This window comes from Phocoena sinus, chromosome 6 (assembly GCF_008692025.1).
Source record: "Phocoena sinus isolate mPhoSin1 chromosome 6, mPhoSin1.pri, whole genome shotgun sequence".
Lineage (NCBI taxonomy): Eukaryota > Metazoa > Chordata > Mammalia > Artiodactyla > Phocoenidae > Phocoena > Phocoena sinus.
The window spans coordinates 99,795,738-99,816,448 of NC_045768.1; the positions used below are offsets into that span (position 1 = coordinate 99,795,738).

At 38.4% G+C, this 20,711-nt stretch overlaps 1 protein-coding gene across 4 annotated transcripts in view; it reads left to right on the forward strand.

Annotated features, from left to right (window-relative positions):
• The window catches only part of XPO7 (exportin 7), an 86,899-nt gene that overhangs the window by 31,593 nt on the left and 34,595 nt on the right, over nt 1–20,711 (forward strand). For 2 of the 4 annotated variants that reach the window (XM_032634792.1, XM_032634795.1), the window contains exons 1-4: nt 16,802–16,867; nt 17,386–17,532; nt 19,263–19,356; nt 19,895–20,061. In XM_032634792.1, the coding sequence (XP_032490683.1) occupies nt 16,847–16,867; nt 17,386–17,532; nt 19,263–19,356; nt 19,895–20,061 (429 nt within the window). In that variant the 5' untranslated portion in view covers nt 16,802–16,846. Of the gene's footprint in view, nt 1–16,801; nt 16,868–17,385; nt 17,533–19,262; nt 19,357–19,894; nt 20,062–20,711 lie in introns of those variants that run through there. The other 2 variants (XM_032634794.1, XM_032634796.1) reach the window with 1 other exon arrangement.

The following is a 20,711-nucleotide window of genomic DNA, read 5'->3' on the forward strand; positions in this document are numbered from 1 at the left end:
TTTAATTATCATTAGTACCATTCATCGAAGGAATATATCATGTTCCTAAATTATATGAGCTGATTTTTGTTCTCCTAAAGAGAAGAGTAAATTGTTCTCCCCATCAAATAAGTAAAATTTGTTAGTGAGGTTATGCTGAGAAGTTTAGGTTACATCATGTCTCTTTCTGGGATTATTTCTATTGTTTTCATTTCAGCTGCTGGATTGTCAGTTTCATGTTACCTTGATCAGTTTGCAAATGTTGCATGGACTTTCTTTGGCTGAATTCAGTTTGAAGTATCTTGCAATATACCATTGTTAATTTCAAAAAACAGCATTAGAAGGATGAATTAAATATATTACATATAGTATATACACATTTATCCCTATTTCTTTTTCAGTAGTCTTTCTTTAACTCATAAAATTTACATTTACCTTTTACTTTTTTAAAAATGAGAATAACTTCCAATGGGATTTTAATATTCTGCCTTAAATTTTTATAGAAAATGAGACACATATTAGTGTATAGCACAGGGATTAACACATACCCGGTACCCAGAAAAATGATAGTCTTTCCCTTTGAGGACTTAATGTATATCGTCTTATTCATAGCAAATCCTTGTTAAGAATCATAAGTAGATGTGCTTACCTCTTTGGTCAACTCCCTCCCTTTCTAAACGTGTTATTTCATTTTTTCACCTCTCTATGAGACCTACCTTAACTACCCTATTGCATGCTGCATCCTGCCCCCATCCCCATATATACTCTCTTATTCGTCACCTTGTTCTGTTTTTTTCCCGTAGTATTTACCACCTTCTAACATACCCTATAATTCATTCATTCTGTTTATTATGATTTGTCTTCCCTCACTGTAATGTCAGCTCCGAGAGGGCAGGTGTCTTTGTTTTTTCACTGATATGTTTCAAACATTTAGAATGGTGCTCAGATATTTGTTGTAAAATGAGTGCCCCTGTTTCCTATATGATGGAATAGAGACCTTCAAGAGTTAGGGAACTTTCAGTGTCACATAAATAATCTAAAGCAGAGCTGCACATAAAACCACCAACTAAATGTAGATATAGTGAACAGAGTAGAGGTTACCAGAAAGGAGGTCAAGGTGAGGAGGGCAAAATGAGTAAAGGGAATCAACTGTATAGTGATGGGTGGAAACTAAATTTGTGGTGAGCTCGCTGTAGAGTATACAGAAGTAGAAATACAATGTATACATGAAACTTACCTAATGTTATAACTCAGTGTTACTTTAATAAAAATAAATCTTGAAAAAACCAATTATTCATATCTTTATATACTATTACACACATGCATGCACACCACCAGTTAAAACCCTCCTTTCTTTTCATTGTCTGCCATTCTGCCTATTTAGTTAAAACATCGATGCAGCTTGTCAGTATCTGGTCACACTTGGAGAAGCCTGTAACCATATAGGTGTGTTATCAGCTGTTTTGTTATTGAGGGTCTCCAGCTACTGCTAATGTTTTTTCAGAGCCTCATGTTGTCAGCCCAGTATTTTTGGAAAATTACGTTTAAGGAGTATGGTATTTGTGGTACTAGAACTTACAGTAAGGTCATGTATTAATTATGAGTATAGTTAAATATGAGTCCTGTGGTTATGTTGACTGTGAAAGAGAAGATCCTGTGCTGTTTAAACAGTGGGAATCCCTACTGGGATGATGGAGACATAATAGTTCAAGATAGGAGTGATTATCAATAACCTAACCCAGTCTCAACAAATTTAAATAAAGATCATCCAATACCATCCCTACATTGTTAGAAAGTTCCTCCTTGGTATTAGTGACCTGTTTAGCAGATGTCTCTTCTCTTCTAGAATATCAAGTGCATTTGGCCTCTTTCTTTTCTAAGAATTTAACTCAGGATGTGAGAGATGGTAAAATACCTGTAGTCATTTCCTACAAGTTTGTGAATGAAGATATTAGGGCTGTTCAAAAATAACTTTATTGGTATGTTGCACACACTAGTTTTTTGCTGTTGTAGCACATTTTGTTAGTTGCATATGTGGCAACAAATCTGCTAAAATTTACTGTAAACTCTGTTCTTCAGGTGGTGGGGTGCTTTTTTAAAAAAATGAAGACAAACGCATGATTAAGCTGAAGAAACTTACAGAGAAGATATTTTCGATTGTCAACGTGCACCAGAATTGTATTCCTATTTTTGAAGGAGAGCAGAACACCAGAGATACTACATAAAATAGAAGGCTCATAAGGCAAACCAAGTTACATTTTGCTGACCTTTCCCATATAGACATATTTTTGAGTGGTGGGGGATGATTTAGAAGAGTAACACCAAGTTATTTAACATGAGCATTACTTTGAAATGACCTTATAAATCTAACTTTTGAAGATTTTTCCTGTATACATCCTCTAGCAGAAGAATATTTTATACCAGATAGATACAGTATGGATTCTAATTTATATCTTCAGAGAACCACTGTCAATTACATCGTCTCTGAATGATAGTGTTATAATGCCTATGTATTAAACTAGAGAATTTTAACCGTTTTATTGCCCTGTCAAGTGGACCAGCAGGGTGAAAGCTAGGATATGAAATGGCATGTTTTATGATAGAACATTGGTTAGTAAACTAGACAATATTAAGATAAAATTTGGGGAAGAATAGTAGGAATTTTTATAAATTGACAAATTAGATTTGTTTTTAATAGACTGTATTTTGTAATATACTTTGCTTTTTTTTTTTTTTTTTTTTTGGTACGCGGGCCTCTCACTCTTGTGGCCTCTCCCGTTGCGGAGCACAGGCTCCGGACGCGCAGGCTCAGCGGCCATGGCTCACGGGCCCAGCCGCTCCGCGGCATGTGGGACCTTCCCGGACCGGGGCACGAACCCGTGTCCCCCGCATCGGCAGGTGGACTCCCAACCACTACGCCACCAGGGAAGCCCTATACTTTACTTTTTAGAGCAGTTTTAAGTTTACAGAAAAATTGAGTGGAAAGTGCAGAGTTCCCATATACCTCCTTATCCTCAAGACAGTTTCCTCTGTTACTAACGTCTTGCATTACTGTGCTGTATTACAATTGATGCGCCAGTACTGGTACATTATTATCGTACTAACTGAAGTACACTCTGTGTTGTATGTTCTATGGGTTTTGACAAATGTGTAAGGGCATGTATTCATCATTAAACTATCATACAGAGTAGTTTCACTACCCTAAACATCCTCTGGGCTTTTCATCCTTTCTTCCCCTTCAAACTCTTGGTAACCACTGTGCTTTTTGCTGTTTCTGTAGTTTTGCCTTTTCCAGAAATTTGCATAGTTGGAATCATACAGTATGTAGCCTTTTCAGAGTGGCTTCTTTCACTTAGTAATAATGCATTTAAGGTTCCTCCATGTCTTTTTCAGCTTGATAGCTCATTTCTTTTTAGCAATGGTTAATATCCCATTTTCTGGATGTACCACAGTTTATTTTTCAATGCACCTGTTGAAGGACATCTTGGTTGCCTCCAGGTGTTGGCAGTTCTGTATAAACTTGCTGTGAACACTCATGAGCAGGGTTTTGTCTGTAGATGTAAGTTTTCAACTCATTTGGGTAAATACCGAGCAGCTCAGTTGCTGGATGCTATGGTAAGAGTATGTTTAGTTTTGTAGGAAACTGCCAAACTGTCCTCCCAAGTGGCTGCACCATTTTGCCTTCCCACCAGCAATGAGTTGAGAGTTCCTGTTGCTCCATGTCCTTGCCAGTAATTGGTGTTTTCAGTGTTTTGTTTTTTAGCCATTCTCTTAGGTGTGTTGTAGTACCTCACTGTTGTGTTTTTTGTTTCTTTGTTTGTTTTGTTGGGGTTTTTTGCGGTACGCGGGCCTCTCACTGTTGTGGCCTCTCCCGTTGCGGAGCACAGGCACCGGACGCGCAGGCTCAGCGGCCATGGCTCACGGGCCCAGCCGTTCCGCGGCACGTGGGATCTTCCCAGACCCGGGCACGAACCCGTGTCCCCTTCATTGGCAGGCGGACTCTCAACCACTGCGCCACCAGGGAAGCCCTCACTGTTGTTTTAACTTGCATTTCCCTGATAATGTACAATGTTAAGCATCTTTTCATATGCTTATTTGCCATCTACTTTGGTGAGGTGTCTGTTCAGATCCTTTGCCAGATTTTAAATTGGGTTGTTACTGTAGAGTTTTAAGAGTTCTTTGTATATTTTGGATACCAGTCTTTTCTCAGATATATGTTTTGCAAAGATTGTCTACCAGTTTGGCTGGTCTTTTCATTCTCTTAAGCAAATTAGATTCAGTTTGTAACTGCAATTCCTTTCAGCCATGGAAACCGAAAGAACTAGTAACATTAAAAGAAGAGGGGAGGGCCTTCCCTGGTGGTGCCGTGGTTGAGAATCCGCCTGCCAATGCAGGGGACACGGGTTCGAGCCCTGGTCCGGGAAGATCCCACATGCCGTGGAGCAGCTAAGCCCGTGTACCACAGCTACTGAGCCTGTGCTCTAGAGCCCGTGAGCCACAACTACTGAGCCCACGTGCTGCAGCTACTGAAATCCTCACGCCTTAGAGCCTGTGCTCTGCAACAAGAGAAGCCACCACAATGAGAAGCCCACGCACCACAATGAAAAGTAGCCCCCCGCTCACCACAACTAGAGAAAGCCTATGCACAGCAACAAAGACCCAACGCAGCCATAAATAAATAAATTTAAAAAAAAAAAAAAAAGAATGGGGGAAGCCCTACGATTCCTGAAGTTGTTTGAATACTCTCCCAGCCAGTTGCATTTATTTGGCTGTGCTATTAATAAAACAAGTATAGTGCTTGAACCTGAAATTCTTTTTATTTAGTCATTGGAAAACATAGTCATGAAGCTTGATGATTGGGGGCATCAGATAATTGATGATTGTGTGCCTCATCACTTTCTTTGCTCTATTATATGTATTTAATGGCACGTCTAATATTTTAATACGGTTCTGCATAAAATATCCCCAGTACTCTAAAGTTTGGATCTTGTACCGTATTGATATTTAAGAACATAAAATTGAAATAATAAATACACACTGACCCAACAGTATCCCTCTACAGTGTAGCTTAAATGGTAAAGAACTCAAAGACAAATAGCTCTTGGAAACCAGGACTAAATGAAGTGAAAGACTATACAACTCTCCCATTTTGGTCCCTTTAATACTTAACCAATAAGCCATCACTTTATGACCTTTAGAAGTCACTTGTTTGACCATACTTGCTATGTGGTAAAGAAAAAAAAAATTACTAAATTTGTAAGGAAAAATATATTATCAGTAGATAGTGTCATTCCAGTTTAAATTGTTAGAGATGTGATTTAACACTCTTAACAAGAGTATTGAACTATTACAGGATTTTTCTCCCTGCATAGACCTGCTTTTAAAAATGAGGTTTTAGGGAAATGATAATGTAGCAGAAAAGCTTATTTACAAGTATGATTGTTTCAAACTGCAAATTTGGGTTCCCACATGGCTAGGTGTTGACTTCCTTTTCTGAGGTGATCTACTTGGCCTTCATAATCTACTCTCTTACTCAGCCATTTTCATAGCAAAGTACATTGTTTTGGTCTTTTAATACTGTCAGCATGGCAAAATCAAGTTCCATAAAAGGCATTTGAGAGACAAACAACCTTTTTTATAAAGGAAGTGAAGGTGGCAAAAACCAAGTATGTTCTTTTTTTTTTCTTACTGGAACTCCATTTATAAATCATAGGATGCAGAATTTTTATGCCTGAAGTCTATTACAGCTTTTAAATGCTGTAAGTAACCATACTGTGCAGTATTCATTTCAAAGCTATCTTTTATGTTGCACAACTGCCTTTGTCCTTGGAATGTTAGTTTAAAATGATTTCATAGCGGGCTTCCCTGGTGGCGCAGTGGTTGAGAGTCCGCCTGCCGATGCAGGGGACGCGGGTTCGTGCCCCCGTCTGGGAGGATCCCACATCCCGCGGAGCGGCTGGGCCCGTGAGCCATGGTCGCTGAGCCTGTGTGTCCGGAGCCTGTGCTCCGAAACGGGAAAGGCCACAATAGTGAGAGGCCCGCATACCGCAAGGAAAGAAGAAAAAAAAAAAAAAAAAAAAAAATGATTTCATAGCTCTATAAAAAAAACTTTCCAAAGTTTAATGGAGAATGCTTACTTTGTCAGTTAAGGGCTTTTCTGTGAGCTAAACTTCAACATGGATTTAGGTGAAATTGTCTTAACATGAGAATTCTGTCCTCGATGGCAGCAGGGATCTTGGTGATGACTTCCTCAGCATGACTTGTCCCTTGAGCCACTTTGCTTGATTAAGGCCTCGTTGCTCTCCATGGGTAGCTCAGTTGTCATCCTAGTATCTCCCTTCACCATCCTCCCAGAATTCCTTCGATATCACTTTCCGGTGTTGGAGTTCCCATTTGCTGCACTCCATGCTTATACCTTTTTATGGTATTACTCTTATTTTGGTGTGATGCGCATTCTTTAATAGAAGCATGGGTGATAAATTCTTGTGGCCTTATGTGCCTGAAATAGCTTTGTTCTGCCCTCCCACTTGATTACTTGTTTAACTAAGTAAACATTCTGTGTTGATCATTTCCCTTCAGAATCTTGCAGACATTGTTCTGTTGGCTTGCTGCTGAGTGTTGCTTTTGTGATGCCCAGAGCCATCTGATTCATGATCATTTATGTTTACCTGGCTTGGGTTTTGCTTTTGGTTTTGGTTCCCATCACCCATCTCCCCACCCGCCTGGGCAGCTTATAGAATCTTCTTTTTGTCCTCAGGTTTCTCAGATTTCACAGCAATGTGCCTTGGGTATGGCTTGATTTTCATTTATTATGCTGGGCTTTGGTAGACCCTTTCCTTGTGGCAACTGATGTTCTTCAGCTCTAGGAAGTTTCCTTGAATTATTTTGTTGATATTTTCCTCTCCTCTATTCTCTGTTCTCTCTCTCTGGAACTCCGGTTAATTAGATGTTGGACCTCCGGAACCTGGCCTCTGATTTTAATCTTTGCTGTCTTATTTTCCATCTCAGTTCTTTTGCTCTATTTTCTACGAGACTTTAACTTTATTTTCCAACCCTCTGATGGAATATTTTGTCTCTGCTATTATATTATTAATTTCTAAGATCTCTTTTTTATGTTCCTTGAATGTTTCTTTTTTAGAGCACCCTGTTCTTATTCAACAGTTGCAGTATGTTTTATCTCTTGGGTGAGCTTAATAATATTTTTGTCTTTTTTACTCCCTGTATCATTTTTCAAGTTCCCTTCTCCCTGCATGGTTTCTGTTTGTTCCAGGTTGCTTTTTATGTGTTTGTTTTGATTGCTATTGTTAAAAGAGAAACTGAGGCATGTTAAAAATTTTAAGAGCTTATTTGAGCAAAAATCGATTCCAATCAGGCAGCATCCAATCTAGCATATAGAAAGGTCCGAGGAGCTGTACAAAATAAAAGACTTTAGGTGGGAACAAGGGAGTCACACTAAGCAAAAAAGCAGGTTAGTTATTGCAGAGTTGCTTTCCTTTAGGGGAGGGCAGGGGTCTATCAGGCAGGTTACCTAACTAGTGCTAATCAGGCAATTCCTGATTGACTGGTTTAAGATTCCATTTCTGGGAGAGCCGAAACTATAATTTAGTCCTTTTTTTGACCAACCATAAACAGTTCCATTTTAGGCCTGTTCTGTTTTTTTTTTTTTTTAAACATCTTTATTGGGGTATAATTGCTTTACAATGGTGTGTTAGTTTCTGCCCTACTGTTCTGTTTTTTAACACTATCTTCCATGTTAAAGGCTTTCGTCAGATTTCTGGTAATCCTTGATTATTTCCTCATAATCAAGATTGATAGACTACAAAGCTGACTGGAAGCTCTAAATGTGGAAGTGAGGCTTGTCTGCTTGAGGCATCACAGTCGGGTAATCCAATTGTGTCATTTGTTGGGTAACCCCATATCAGTGTATCTTTAGGTATTTCCTTTGTGACTAATGAGATTCTCGGGGAAGATTTTCCAAACACCTGCCGAGGGAGTACAGTTTGGACACAGGCATTTCTGGGTGGAAGGAGCCCAGTAAGGGAAGGCTCAGCAGCATTTGATGTGTATGAGGCTGCTGATCGACCTGTAAACTGTCTGGTGCCCATGTCCTCCAAGGTGCTTTTGGCTGGCTTGGTGTCCCCCAGTCCAGAGGAAGAGGGGCAGTCATTCAGAGGCATCGAGTAAGGGAAGGTATCTGGGAATCTTAACTTCTCAAAAATACTTTTACCCTGTTCTTCCTTGCTTTGGCCACCCCACTTCACCTTAACATCTGAGCATGGAGTGTAAATCAGATTGGCTTTCAGGTTTTCTTCACCACTGGCAAGATATTTGGCTTTCTTGAGTCGGTTAAGTCAGTTAATTTTGATGCTGTCGGTTAAGTCAGTTAATAATGCTGATTTTTCTATATTTTGCAGCTGTTGTCCTGTCTCCTGTCATAATCCTTGTGGGATTATGATTTTTTTTAATCCCTTTAATGTTGTTTTAGTTGGGTTTGGGAAAGGAACAAGATTAGATATGTTGTCAGTCTGCCATTTTAATCCAGACCCCTTTAGAAGCTTTTTAAGAGTTTATGCAAGACGTTTTTATGAAACTTCTACTGTGTGCCAAACACTGAGGCATGCTCTTGTCCTTTCCATGCAGTGTGTGCGTTAGTGCTCATTTACTAAAATCACAGTACCTAAATAGTATAAATGGCCATTTAAACAAACATTTGAGTCATCTGCAAGAGTTTGAGGGTTACGTAGTTACGTAAGTTAATAAATACCTCTCTTTGAACAAATGCCTATAACAATGGTAATATAGTTCTGTTTCTATGGGGAAATATGTACTGAATACCACCCAGTACTGGAAATGTGTGGAAATACAACTGATCCTCATTATTTATGGTAGTTTGTTCTATAAAGTCGCTGAGAACACTGAATTAGCAAATACTGAACCCTTTCTCCTATAGGATATATAGGGTTAAGTTCCTGCCAACCTCTGGTCACATTTTCATCAGACAACCTATAACCTTGTTTTATTTGTATTTCTATTTACAGACACCTTTTTAACACACCTGAATGAAGCTTATCTAACACGTTTTTTCACACAGCCTTCTTGAGCTTAGGAGCACTAGACAGCACTGCAGCACTGTGCTTGGGACCATTTTAAATGGCAAAATCGGCAACAAAAAGCACAAAACCACAAAAAAAGTGGCATTAAGTAAACTACAAAAAGGACACTTATACTTTCATTGTTTACAGTATGAGAGCTGAAGCAAGAACACAAAGCATTGCCTTGTTCCACCTCAGCTGGGAACATGTATGTCTGGCCACTCAAAATTTTCACCATTCTGTGCGTGTCTACAAATGACTGCACAATTGCTGAGAGTTTTGATTTGGGGATTACAAATAAATTTTAGCAGGTAGGTAAATTTGCAAATAGGGGACCCATAAACAATAAGGGTCAATTGTATATCCTGTCCCCTAGCCCTGCATGGAAAGGCATTTATAACCCCTCTAGAAGAAACTGCAGATTTTATATGCATTTATACATGTGCTTAAAAAGCTGCTGTTCTCCAGTTGTTAGTAACCAGTGTATGCCATATGAGCAAGTAATAAACGCAGTAATCAAGTTTACATAACTTACCTCATTGACTTTTACACTGATTTGTGAAATAGATATTATTTCTACTTAAAAGAAATGAAAACTAGTTTGAAAGATTTGAGGGGAGTGGGGATTTGCCTGACATCTGAGGTCTTAACTCAGATTGTACTGAACCTCCACTCCAAAAGGATCCTTGTTCCTGCTGCTAGGTCACGGGATGTGTGGGAGTGTTCACCTGGTTTATTTTTTGTTGAATTCTCTCTTTTAAAAATATTTGCCTGATTGTTTTCATGATCTTTTTAATTTTAGTATTTGCTTACTTTTAAATCTGATTTACTTGTATAATTAAAAAGTATAGAATTTAGGGGCTTCCCTGATGGCGCAGTGATTGAGAGTCCGCCTGCCGATGCAGGGGGCACGGGTTCGTGCCCCGGTCCGGGAAGATCCCACATGCTGCGGAGCAGCTGGGCCCATGAGCCATGGCCGCTGAGCCTGCGCGTCCAGAGCCTGTGCTCCGCAACGGGAGAGGCCACAGCTGTGAGAGGCCCGTGTACCCCAAAAAAAAAAAAAAAAAAAAAAGTATAGAATTTAGAACCGGGAGTATCTTTGTTCAATAACATAATAAAATCCACTTACTTTACCCATGAGAAAACTGAAGCTCCAGGAAATAAACTTGCCCGGAGTCACACCGTTAGTTACTAAGACCAGTATCCACATTGCTTAACTCTCAATCTAATTCTTTTCTCTGCCTAAGCTTTATGTAGCCCCGTGTACTCAAAAGATTGTTTTAACCAAGTTTGACAAAGAGTTAGTACCCAGAGTTGTTTGACAAAGAGTTAGTACCCAGAGTTAAGTCAAAATCTATTGTAATACGATATGCTCACTACTTTTTAACCTTGACATCCGGGAGTGAACCACTGATATGAGACAAAATTGCATTACAGCAGGTGGAGAAAACTCCGCTGTCTACAGGGGCCAGACGCTTAGGAACTGAGTCAACTAGAGAGCGCCTGCCCCCTGGGAAGCGCTGTGCTGTTACTGTCATTTGATTAGTGACACTTGAAAATGCAGGTGCAGTGTAATCAGATCTTCTAATTTTTCATGGGAAGGTAGAAAACCAGATATCACTATGAAATATTGGCAACTATGTCCGACTTTAAAACGACACTGTAAGACGAAAAACAAAAATGTCTGTGGGCCACTTTGAGGCTACCAGTTTGAAACCTGTACTTTAGAGGATTCAGCTCATACTGCAGCTTTCATTTCTCTGCACCATTAGTGACTCTGAGAAGGAACCAAAACTGGGTTCTAGTGACATGTTAAATGGAAACTCTTGAGTTAAATTTATAAGCCAGGCACAGTTAGTCTGGCTGTTTACCTCATGAAATAATTTTTTTACATGTGTTTTGGCTATGTGTTACCCACAATGCAAACATCATATGTGTTTATTACAAGTTAGGATTGATACATATTTTGAAGTTAAGTGTAGAATTTTGCAGTCTCATATGTTAGCAGACTTGCTGTCCTTATCTAACACACGCAAGGCTCTGGCACTGCATTATCACCTACTGAAAATACGTATTTTATCTAGTTTTACGACAGTAGACATTACATAGCATCTACAGCCAAAAAGCTTTACTCGCCCTCTTAGTACCCTCAGAAATAGAATGTCCCCACATACATCCAAAAGTCTTACCTTATTTATTTCCTGAGCAAATAATGGGAGTTACAGTTTTAAAAGCAGGAATTGGTGTAAAACTAAAGCATTCTAAACCTAATGTGCAATTGTCAGTTATTGATGAACTTCTTTTCCATTAGTATCAGAAAGAAATAGTTGAGAGTAAATACCTGAAGAATTTGGGGAGAAGTGTGTCATTCTTCCATCTTTTTAAAAAACGTATTGAAGTATAACATACTTATAGAAAAATACACAAATTATAAATGTACACCTCAATGAATTTTCTCAAAATGGACGTGCCTCTGTAATCAGCACCCAAATTAAGGAATGACATATTTATCCATATTACTATTGATGGACATTTGGCTTTCACATTTGGGAAGTATTACATTTAGTGCTGCCATGAACATTCCTATACAAGTGTTTTGGTAAACTTAGCATGTATCTCTGTTGGGTATATACATAGGAGTGGAATAGCTGGGTCATAGGGTATTTATATGTTTAGCTTTAATAGATCCTGCCAGTTTTCCAATGTGTTTGAACCAATTCCGACTCCACTGGCACTGTGTGACAGTTCCAGCATCCTAACCAGTGCTTGATGTTGGCCTTTTCATTTTAGTCATTCTAATGGATATCTCCTTGTGGTTTGGATTTACATTTCCTGATGATTATCGAGTTGAGCACCTTTCACTTATTGGCCCTTTGGATATTTTCTCGTAAAGTACAGATTCAGGTCTCCTGCACTGGCTTTGTAAACTTTTTTTTTTTAACTCTTTAAAAATAGGGCTTCCCTGGTGGCGCGGTGGTTGAGAGTCTGCCTGCCGATGCAGGGGACACGGGTTCGTGCCCCGGTCTGGGAAGATCCCACATGCCGCGGAGGGGCTGGGCCCGTGAGCCATGGCCGCTGAGCCTGTGCATCCGGAGCCTGTGCTCCGCAATGGGAGAGGCCACAGCAGTGAGAGGCCCGCATACTGCAAAAAAAAAATAAATAAATAAATAGTCTGCCTATATAAATATTCTCATTCAAAAAATGAGAATATCCCCCCCTGGCATTGACTCCACTGCAGTTGTTAACATCTTAGAGATCTGCTGATATATGTATAAAACTAAAATGGATTTGGCCCACAAGATTGCCTTCTAGGTAACTTTATAAACAAGAAGAAACCTTGCATGGAATGTTCTTTTCAGGCCATTTAAACTATCAGCATTTACTATTAGTAAGAAAGAACAAAATAAAAGTAGTAATAAATACAGATATAACTTTTTAAAACTTCAGCCATTAGAATATATTGCCTTTTTGGTTTCATGGATTTGTTTTATGAATTCTGATTGGAAACAATCAGCTGGTAATATTACTAATTAGAGGAGTTAATTTAGAAAAAGAAGGTAGCTTAAATTTTTCCTTTTAAAAAATATTTATCTGTATAATTGTTGGGGTTTTTTTCTGCTTACAAGTAATATCTGGTTGTGGTCAAAAATTTTAAAGTTATGGAAATACATGACAGAAATTAAAAGTCTCCCATAACCTCAGTTCCCAGAGATAATTGTTCTGTGTTTTCATCCAGATTTTCCTTTATGAATTTGCTAACATATATCACAAATAATATACTCTACATACTGTTTTCCCACTTGCGCTTTTTTTAATTAGAGTATAGTTGATTTACACTGTTGTGTTAGTTTCTGCTATACAGCAAAGTGAATCAGTTATACATATACATATATCCACTCTTTTTTAGATTATTTTCCCATATCGGTCATTACAGAGTACTGAGTAGAGTTCCCTGTGCTATACAGTAGGTCCTTATTAGTTACCTATTTTATATATAATAGTGTGTATATGTCGATCCCAATCACTCACTTTTATCCCCTCTGCTTTCCCCCCTGGTAACCATAAGTTTGTTTTTTACATTTGTGACTGTATTTCTGTTTTGTAAATAAGTTCATTTGTACCATTTTTTTAGATTCCACATGTAAGCGATATCATATGATATTTGTCTTTCTCTGCTACTTGCTTTTTTATACATATAAATTTTTTTTAAATTTATTTTTGTCTGTGTTGGGTCTTCGTTGCTGCACGCTGGCTTTCTCTAGTTGCGGCAAGCGGGGGCTACTCTTCATTGCAGTGCGCGGGCTTCTCATCGCTGTGGCTTCTCTTGTTGCGGAGCATGGGTTCTAGGCGTGCAGGCTTCAGGAGTTGTGGCACGTGGGCTCAATAGTTGTGGCTTGCGGGCTCTCGAGTGCAGGCTCGGTAGTTGTGGCGCATGGGCTATGTTGCTCTGCGGCATGTGGGATCTTCTGGGCCCAGGGCTCAAACCCGTGTCCCCTGCATTGACAGGCGGATGCTTAACCACTACACCCGCCGCTTGCTTTTTTAACCTAACAGTAGTTGTTGTTACTGGATTTTTAGGAGTTTTGAAAAACGTTATCTATGATAATTGGATATTCATTATTGACAATAGGAACGCCTTATTGAATAGATAAAAAATAAAATTTAATTAGTATATCAATTTTATTAGCCTTATACACCTCTTAAATCATTCATTTTCTGGCAGGTTCAGTATGCATCTTTTAATTTACCCAACACAGTTTTTTTCCGAATACACAGAAAAATTCCAACTAAGGAAGATCTAAATTAATAGAGTTTATGAACAGGTTGGAAGTGGCTTGATTTTTCAGCAATTCTTTTTATATTTCAGGCATCCTAATCATGAAAATTCAGCTACCAAATTGATAATTCTGACTACATATTCTTCGTGAGAACTTCTCTGGATTGAACCTGTACTTTTCACTTTGTAATAGGGTGGTGCTTCTGATCATTTCAGGTGGTTTGGGTGGCTGTCAGATCAAGGATGTACTTTGTAGAGAACCTAGTCATCCAAGGGTTATGCTTGTTTTCTAGTTCATTACTCAGCATTATTGGGAATGTCATCAAATCCTTCCTAAAAGCGAGTATCCTGGTGTCTGATTGGAAATCTCCAAGTGGATTTTTTTTTCTAAGCAGTGAGGCTAAAAGTGTATACTGTCGGGCTTTTTAAAGCAATATGTGACAAATTAAAATAAATTCCAAGGTATTCTGCTTTCTGGTGTAGTATAACATCTAATGCAGAAACAAAGTCTTCATTTTCCTGTAACGTACAGGTAACTCTCCAGATAAATCATTAAATTCTGAGGTCTGTAGTCTCAACTGGTTGTACCTTATATTGAAATGAGAGTAATTGAGCTGCATTTTCTCTATCCAGGCTTAAAAAGCTCTATAAAATAACGTTGTTGCTAAATATTAAGGAAGATATATTCATTTAATACCTTCATGGTAACTATTGTTGGTGAAATCCAGGTGGTTTAGGTTTGGAGGTTTGACTGTCTTGAGTTTCTTGTACTAAAGTAGTGCTTTGCTAGTTGAAGATCACTTTCCAGTTCTGTTAAGTATTTCACCCAGACATGCTTTTATGTTCCAGTGGGACCAGATGGACGTTTCTCTGTGGATTACCAATTTGGCAGCCTCAGGAATAGAAAATAGACATTCTTCTCTGGAGGCTCTTCTGTGACTGAACCGGCATCATGTAATAGATTTCCTTATTAAGAACTGGTTGAAGGGAAGAAGGGACTGCGTCAAAGGGGAAACACGGTGGTGTGTTGGCTGCTAAATGTGAAATAACTAGTTTCAATGGCTAATCAAACATTGTAGGATAAATTGTTTTATTCTGGGTCCCCAAGAAAGGTGATTCAAAGTAATCTATTAGATTTGCTTTCGAAACATTAGGATCCAAGAGAACAGAAATGTAAATGTCTCATTCCCCTCTCCTTCAATGCGTAGTACTGGCAACCCAAATTAAAATGACTTGGTTTTTAGATGTTTTCACTAATTGTTTGGGAAAACAAGATAGTTTCCCATTCGTTCTTCTGGAAACAAAGAAATAGAGCTTCGGTTCTTCAGACTGTTTGTGTAAATGGTCAAATTACTCTTTTGTTTTTTAAACGGTCTTGTTTCCTAAGCTGAGAACTCATTAACAGACTTACCCTGCAGTATGTTTTTGTCTGCTAAATTAAAGCAAATCAAAACAAAGCAACAACCAAAAAGCCCACCGTAACCTGCACGTAGTTTTTTAGCAGTAAGGAACTACCGGTGACAGATGCTTGGCCATCGTCTTGTGAACAACTTTGTTGTAGTAAACGAAAACCAGAGTTGCACTGGGGGAGCTACCGGAACTGATTGATCAGACTTCAAGGAGAGTCTATACCTTAAGCAGTCGGACTGTTTAGGGAGTGTCTGTTGAGGATACTGGGAAGCTCGTAGTGCGTGGTAGCTGTGGAGGTTAGGAGGCTGCTGCTGCTTCCTGACACCTAATACCAGATTGTGTAGCTATCTTTCAGTTTCAGTTAGGGTATCTTTCTATTGAGGTCTTCTGTGTTACCTATTTTGAAAATAATTTGTCCCCTTTTAAGTTAGTCATTTCATGGGGGCAGGGAGGGGGGAACCAGCCTGCTGGGTTGAAACAAAAACGTTGTGAAAGAGATTTAATCCCTTGCTTAGGAATGTGGGGATTTATAATTAAACTGATTCATTGGATGTTTGGCCAGTACTGGCAGGCGTAACACTGACTTTCACATGTGTTTTATGGGATAAATGTAGTTTATTAGCCTTATTCTCTATTCCTTGTATTTATATGCTATATGAAAACATCAGCTATTGCTTATAGAACTTTCATTACTTGAGATCTGGCTTTGCAAGTACAGTTTTCTCTGTGCTTTTGAATTGAGGAAGGGTATTAAACGGGACCTCTGGAAGTCAGAGAGGAACAGATTAAACAGGAGCCTAATCAGAGTCCCAAGATGTTCTGAAGGGTGGTTTGTTTATCTCGTTTTGGAGTGCAGGTGGTTGGTTTTTAGAGGGCTCCCTGAAGTGAGACTGGTGATCTTCGTGGGTCAGTATTTGTCTTTCTTGTTTTCTTTAGGTTAATGTTTGAAATTTATTAATCAGATTGAATAAAATAGGTATCCTGCCCTAAGGGCTTTACTGCTTAGTAGAAAAGCTGTGATTTATAAAGTCACAGCATAATGAAATAAAGTGATAATGAAAAGCCTTGGGCAGACTGTGTAATGTATTTTAGGCTATTTACACAGGTTGGTTTGTCTAATTATTCTTTTGTTGTTGTTGTTCTTGTCAGAATTGTCTCTTCTAATAGTAGGATCCATCAAACTATTTAAACCAGATCTTGCTCGCTACTGTAGAAAATAGGCTCAGAATTTCTTCGTAAAGTCCAAACTGGTCCTTTGAAAACGAGCAGATGTTTGCCCTTGTCTCCAGTCAGTGAAAGGCGACAGTTACATGAACGCTTACACATTCCTTTCCTCTTTGCTCTTGAACACATTAAGTGGAAGTGGATTTGCATCCCTTTGGGGTTTTGACCAAGGCACGTACCCATCTCCTTCCTGCCTCCCTGGAACTGGTTCAAGATTTGGAAAGGAGGGTTTGTTTGAGGGCGTTTCCCATGTCTTATCTCTGGGCACATTCTAGGGTTGAATTTATTTTGACCCTGCGTTTTAAATTTGGATCCAAAGCAAGAGTTTAAAGTGCAACAGAAGAGAGTCCGCTGAACTTTAGACATGAGGGATCCAGGGAGGAAGGTACGTACTTGTATTCGGAAGCTTTCTCATAGAGGTTGGCCATCTTTGTGCATACACATAATTGTGAGCTGATAACTACTAGGCAAAGGGAGAAGGCTTAAACCTGTGTAAAGATCTGTGTGATGCTTACATTGTGTGTTTATGTGCTTAATTGTACAGTGATGACTCTATTCATAATCTTGAAGTTGATGGTGGAGCAAGTAAATTCTGAATTTTTTTTTGGAAAAGCTTAGGATGGGTATTTGCAAGGAAAAAAATATGTCATTTGTGATTGATCTTTAAGGGAATGACTGAAAAAGTATCTAGATATTTTAGGCATTCTATCATTTTGTCTTCTAAAGCATCAAATAAAGAAGGCTATAAATGGTTATTATTAAAGGTCACCCAGATTCTCCTCCATGTTGAGAAGCAAGTCTCTCTTCATTGATTACTATTTATCTTTATCCAGTAATTTCGAGCACAGTACCTTGTATCTATAGTAGGCTCGACTGATTTCTTTTTTGACTGATCTTTTCCAGAGCCTGGCCCAACTAGAGAATCTGTGCAAACAGCTGTATGAAACAACAGATACAACCACTCGACTCCAGGCAGAGAAAGCTTTGGTTGAATTCACCAACAGCCCTGATTGCCTGAGCAAGTGCCAGCTACTCCTCGAAAGAGGAAGTGTACGTAAGATTTGAAAAATCCTAAAGGGTAACAGGTTTAGGAAAATATATTCTGGTTCTGAGTTTAGGGGTGGATTGGGATAACTTCTGTTCCTTGATTTTTCTAAGTACCTCTGCCTTCTTAATTTCACTTTTAAAACGCACCACACCTGCCAGGTTGGCAAAAAAGGCCTTACAGACTCATCAGGGAAAATCTCATTGAGGGAAAAAAAAAAAAATGTCATCGAGCGTATATTTTTGTCCTGTAATTTTTCGTCTTGAATCAAATTTCTGGGACTCCTTTTCTGTTTTTTACACTTAAGTACCACTTCGTATCCTTTACAAAGAAGACAAGGCTGTATATAATTGACATTTCTTATCCACAAAGTTCATGTCACCTTGTAAGATCCCTAGTCTTCTCTGTTTTTCCTCCCCTGTACCACAGCTGTTTCTTGTCTTAGAAGTGTAGGGGAAGAAATTACTTCGACAATGAAAATTACAGGAAGTTACAGTTTTTAAAACGGAATTAGAACCTCTTCCAGCTTAAAAATGGCATGCAATGATCAATAATGCTCTTAATGAGACATGATTTGATTAAGTTAATATTCTTGGCAAGATGAAGGTCTTGGGAAGGGTAAGCATCCAACCAGGGTATCATGAAAGGGCATCAAGAGAGTTAGAATCCCAGCTAGACCGGGATCCAGCAGAGTAGACTAGAAGGAAATGTGAAAAGGAGGAAAGCAGTTAGTTTGTTAAAAGTATAGAATTCTAGATGACTTCATTTTTGAATTTGGTTAGTAGTCACATGTCAAAGTCACTTTTATAGATTTTTATAGATTTTTTCCATAAACTTAAGTTATTTTTATAACTGATGTGATGATGTAATGTGTATGGATAGCCTACTGTCTTAAGGACTTATAGTTTCATGGGAAATTATGTTTGACCCTTGATTAAATTATTTTGATGATTCTGAGTCTGTCCCTGTTACGTGACATTATATAATATAGCCACATGGGGGTATCTGAATTTGCACACGGCTCCTCCTTATACACTATGATCAGATAGAATACTCTGATTCTCCGTAAGTTTAAAATTCATTAAAATCCACACTTGAGAATGATAATGCTATTCCATTGCTTAGGGCATAATTTTTCTTTCTCATAAATAATTGTTATGAATTTACTACTAAAACCAGCATATACATTCCCCAAAGCTGTAGCTGATTGGCAGTTGTGCTGATGGGAAGATAGAATTGGGGAATTAACTACCCAGCATAATGTGGTGGTTCCTTCTAAAACTACTTCTTCTTGTCTTCTTTTTTTTTCCCCCCTCTTTCTAATGCCATACTATAGGAATATTATGAGGTGAAACTTTTTGAAACATCATTATAACAAGGCTGTTGGAGGGAGAAGATTGCTTGATTTAAATGAAAGAGATTTAGCTTCTTTTCTGAAAATAGCCCCTCTAACTTCTGCCCCCTCAAAGTGATACAGATACCTGTATTAGATTCAGTTTGATCAGCCATCCACTTTATCCTGCCCTTTGTTCATGATTGAAATCAGCTTAATGAGCACATATGCTTTGTGGGGCTCATTTTTCCTTAGTATGTGACCCTTTAAAATCCTGAGGATTAAGTATAGCAAAACCGATTAATTTTCTTGAATTTGAGAACAGATCTCCAAGTTAAAAACTTTATGACTGACTAACTCAATAAAATTGAATTCTAAGTCCTTTCCCCCCTCTTTTCACAGTCATCTTACTCCCAGTTACTGGCAGCTACATGCCTTACAAAGCTTGTATCGCGCACAAATAACCCTCTACCATTGGAACAACGAATAGATATTCGTAAGTAGAGAGTTGTCTTTTTTCTCGTAAAGAAATTAGTTTAGTGATGTTCTAGTAATAGTTACATTTATGTTGCTTGTCTGATAATGTTCTGAAATTGCTAAGCATACAGAATATCTAGAATCCAGTTTCTTTCCAGAATTTGGGCTTAAAAGTGAAGAGGACCCAATATAATTGCTTCTAGATAAAGCCTGCATTATCCCTTCGGTTTTCAGAAGGTTTCTTTCATTCAGTCTTTACTGTCGCTAATAACTAAGAAAAACATTGTTAAGGATTTTGAATTCTGTGCAGACCATGCTGTTTAACCATCGAGGGATAGATTCAAGGCTACCTTACCTCAGATTCTTCATTGTGACACGTTGTATATTCTGAGTTGGAAAGCCTATGAATCTTAAATTCCAAGTCCCATTTCTCAGTAGTGTGAATAATTAGGGAAGTTTAGGGTAAATAGTTTAAATTTACCACTTCTTAGACATTTAAAGATGTACACCCTTCCCTGGCAGAGCCTTCTACGACGTAGATTACTTTTGTTTTATAGGGAACTATGTGCTCAACTACCTTGCCACTCGGCCAAAGTTGGCTACTTTCGTGACACAAGCACTTATTCAGTTATATGCCAGAATCACAAAACTGGGGTGGTTTGACTGTCAGAAGGATGACTATGTCTTCAGAAATGCAATCACAGATGTCACAAGGTTTTTACAGGTATGATTTATGTATTTCATGGAATAAAAATGGGTGAAGCAATATATGCTTACTTATATATTGATCTGTAAGTGGAATTACTTGGTATATATTCTTCTGTGTCTTTTTAACTCTTCATGTATCTCGGCTTTACATGTTTAGATGTCAGCACAAAACCTGCTTCATTCTTTCAAATGTTTACATACCATTCCAGTTTAAAATACCATAATTCATTTAACTCTTATAGGTGGGCATTTAGTTAGTATCTATATCTTGACTTAAACAAATACTTCAGTGAATATCCTAGTGTGCATGTGTGTGTATATATATCTTTTTATACTTTGAGTTGTGTGTTTATAGTGTGAATTCCCAGCCTTTGAATTATTCAATCAGAGGGATGTGTGTATTTTGGGTTTGCAAGGATATTTCCAAATTACCCTCAAAAAAAAAGTTGTTCCCTGCACAATTAAAAGAATGCCTGTTTCCCTGTACCTCCACCCTGTGACCTCAGCTTTTTTATTTTTCCAGTTTGGTAGGTAGAAAGAATTGGTAGCTCAGCATTTGAGTTACAAATGAGACAGAACAAATTTTCAAATGCTGATTTACTACTTATTTTTGTTTTTCTGTGAACTTCCTGTTTATATCTTACATACACTTTTTTATTGGGTTCT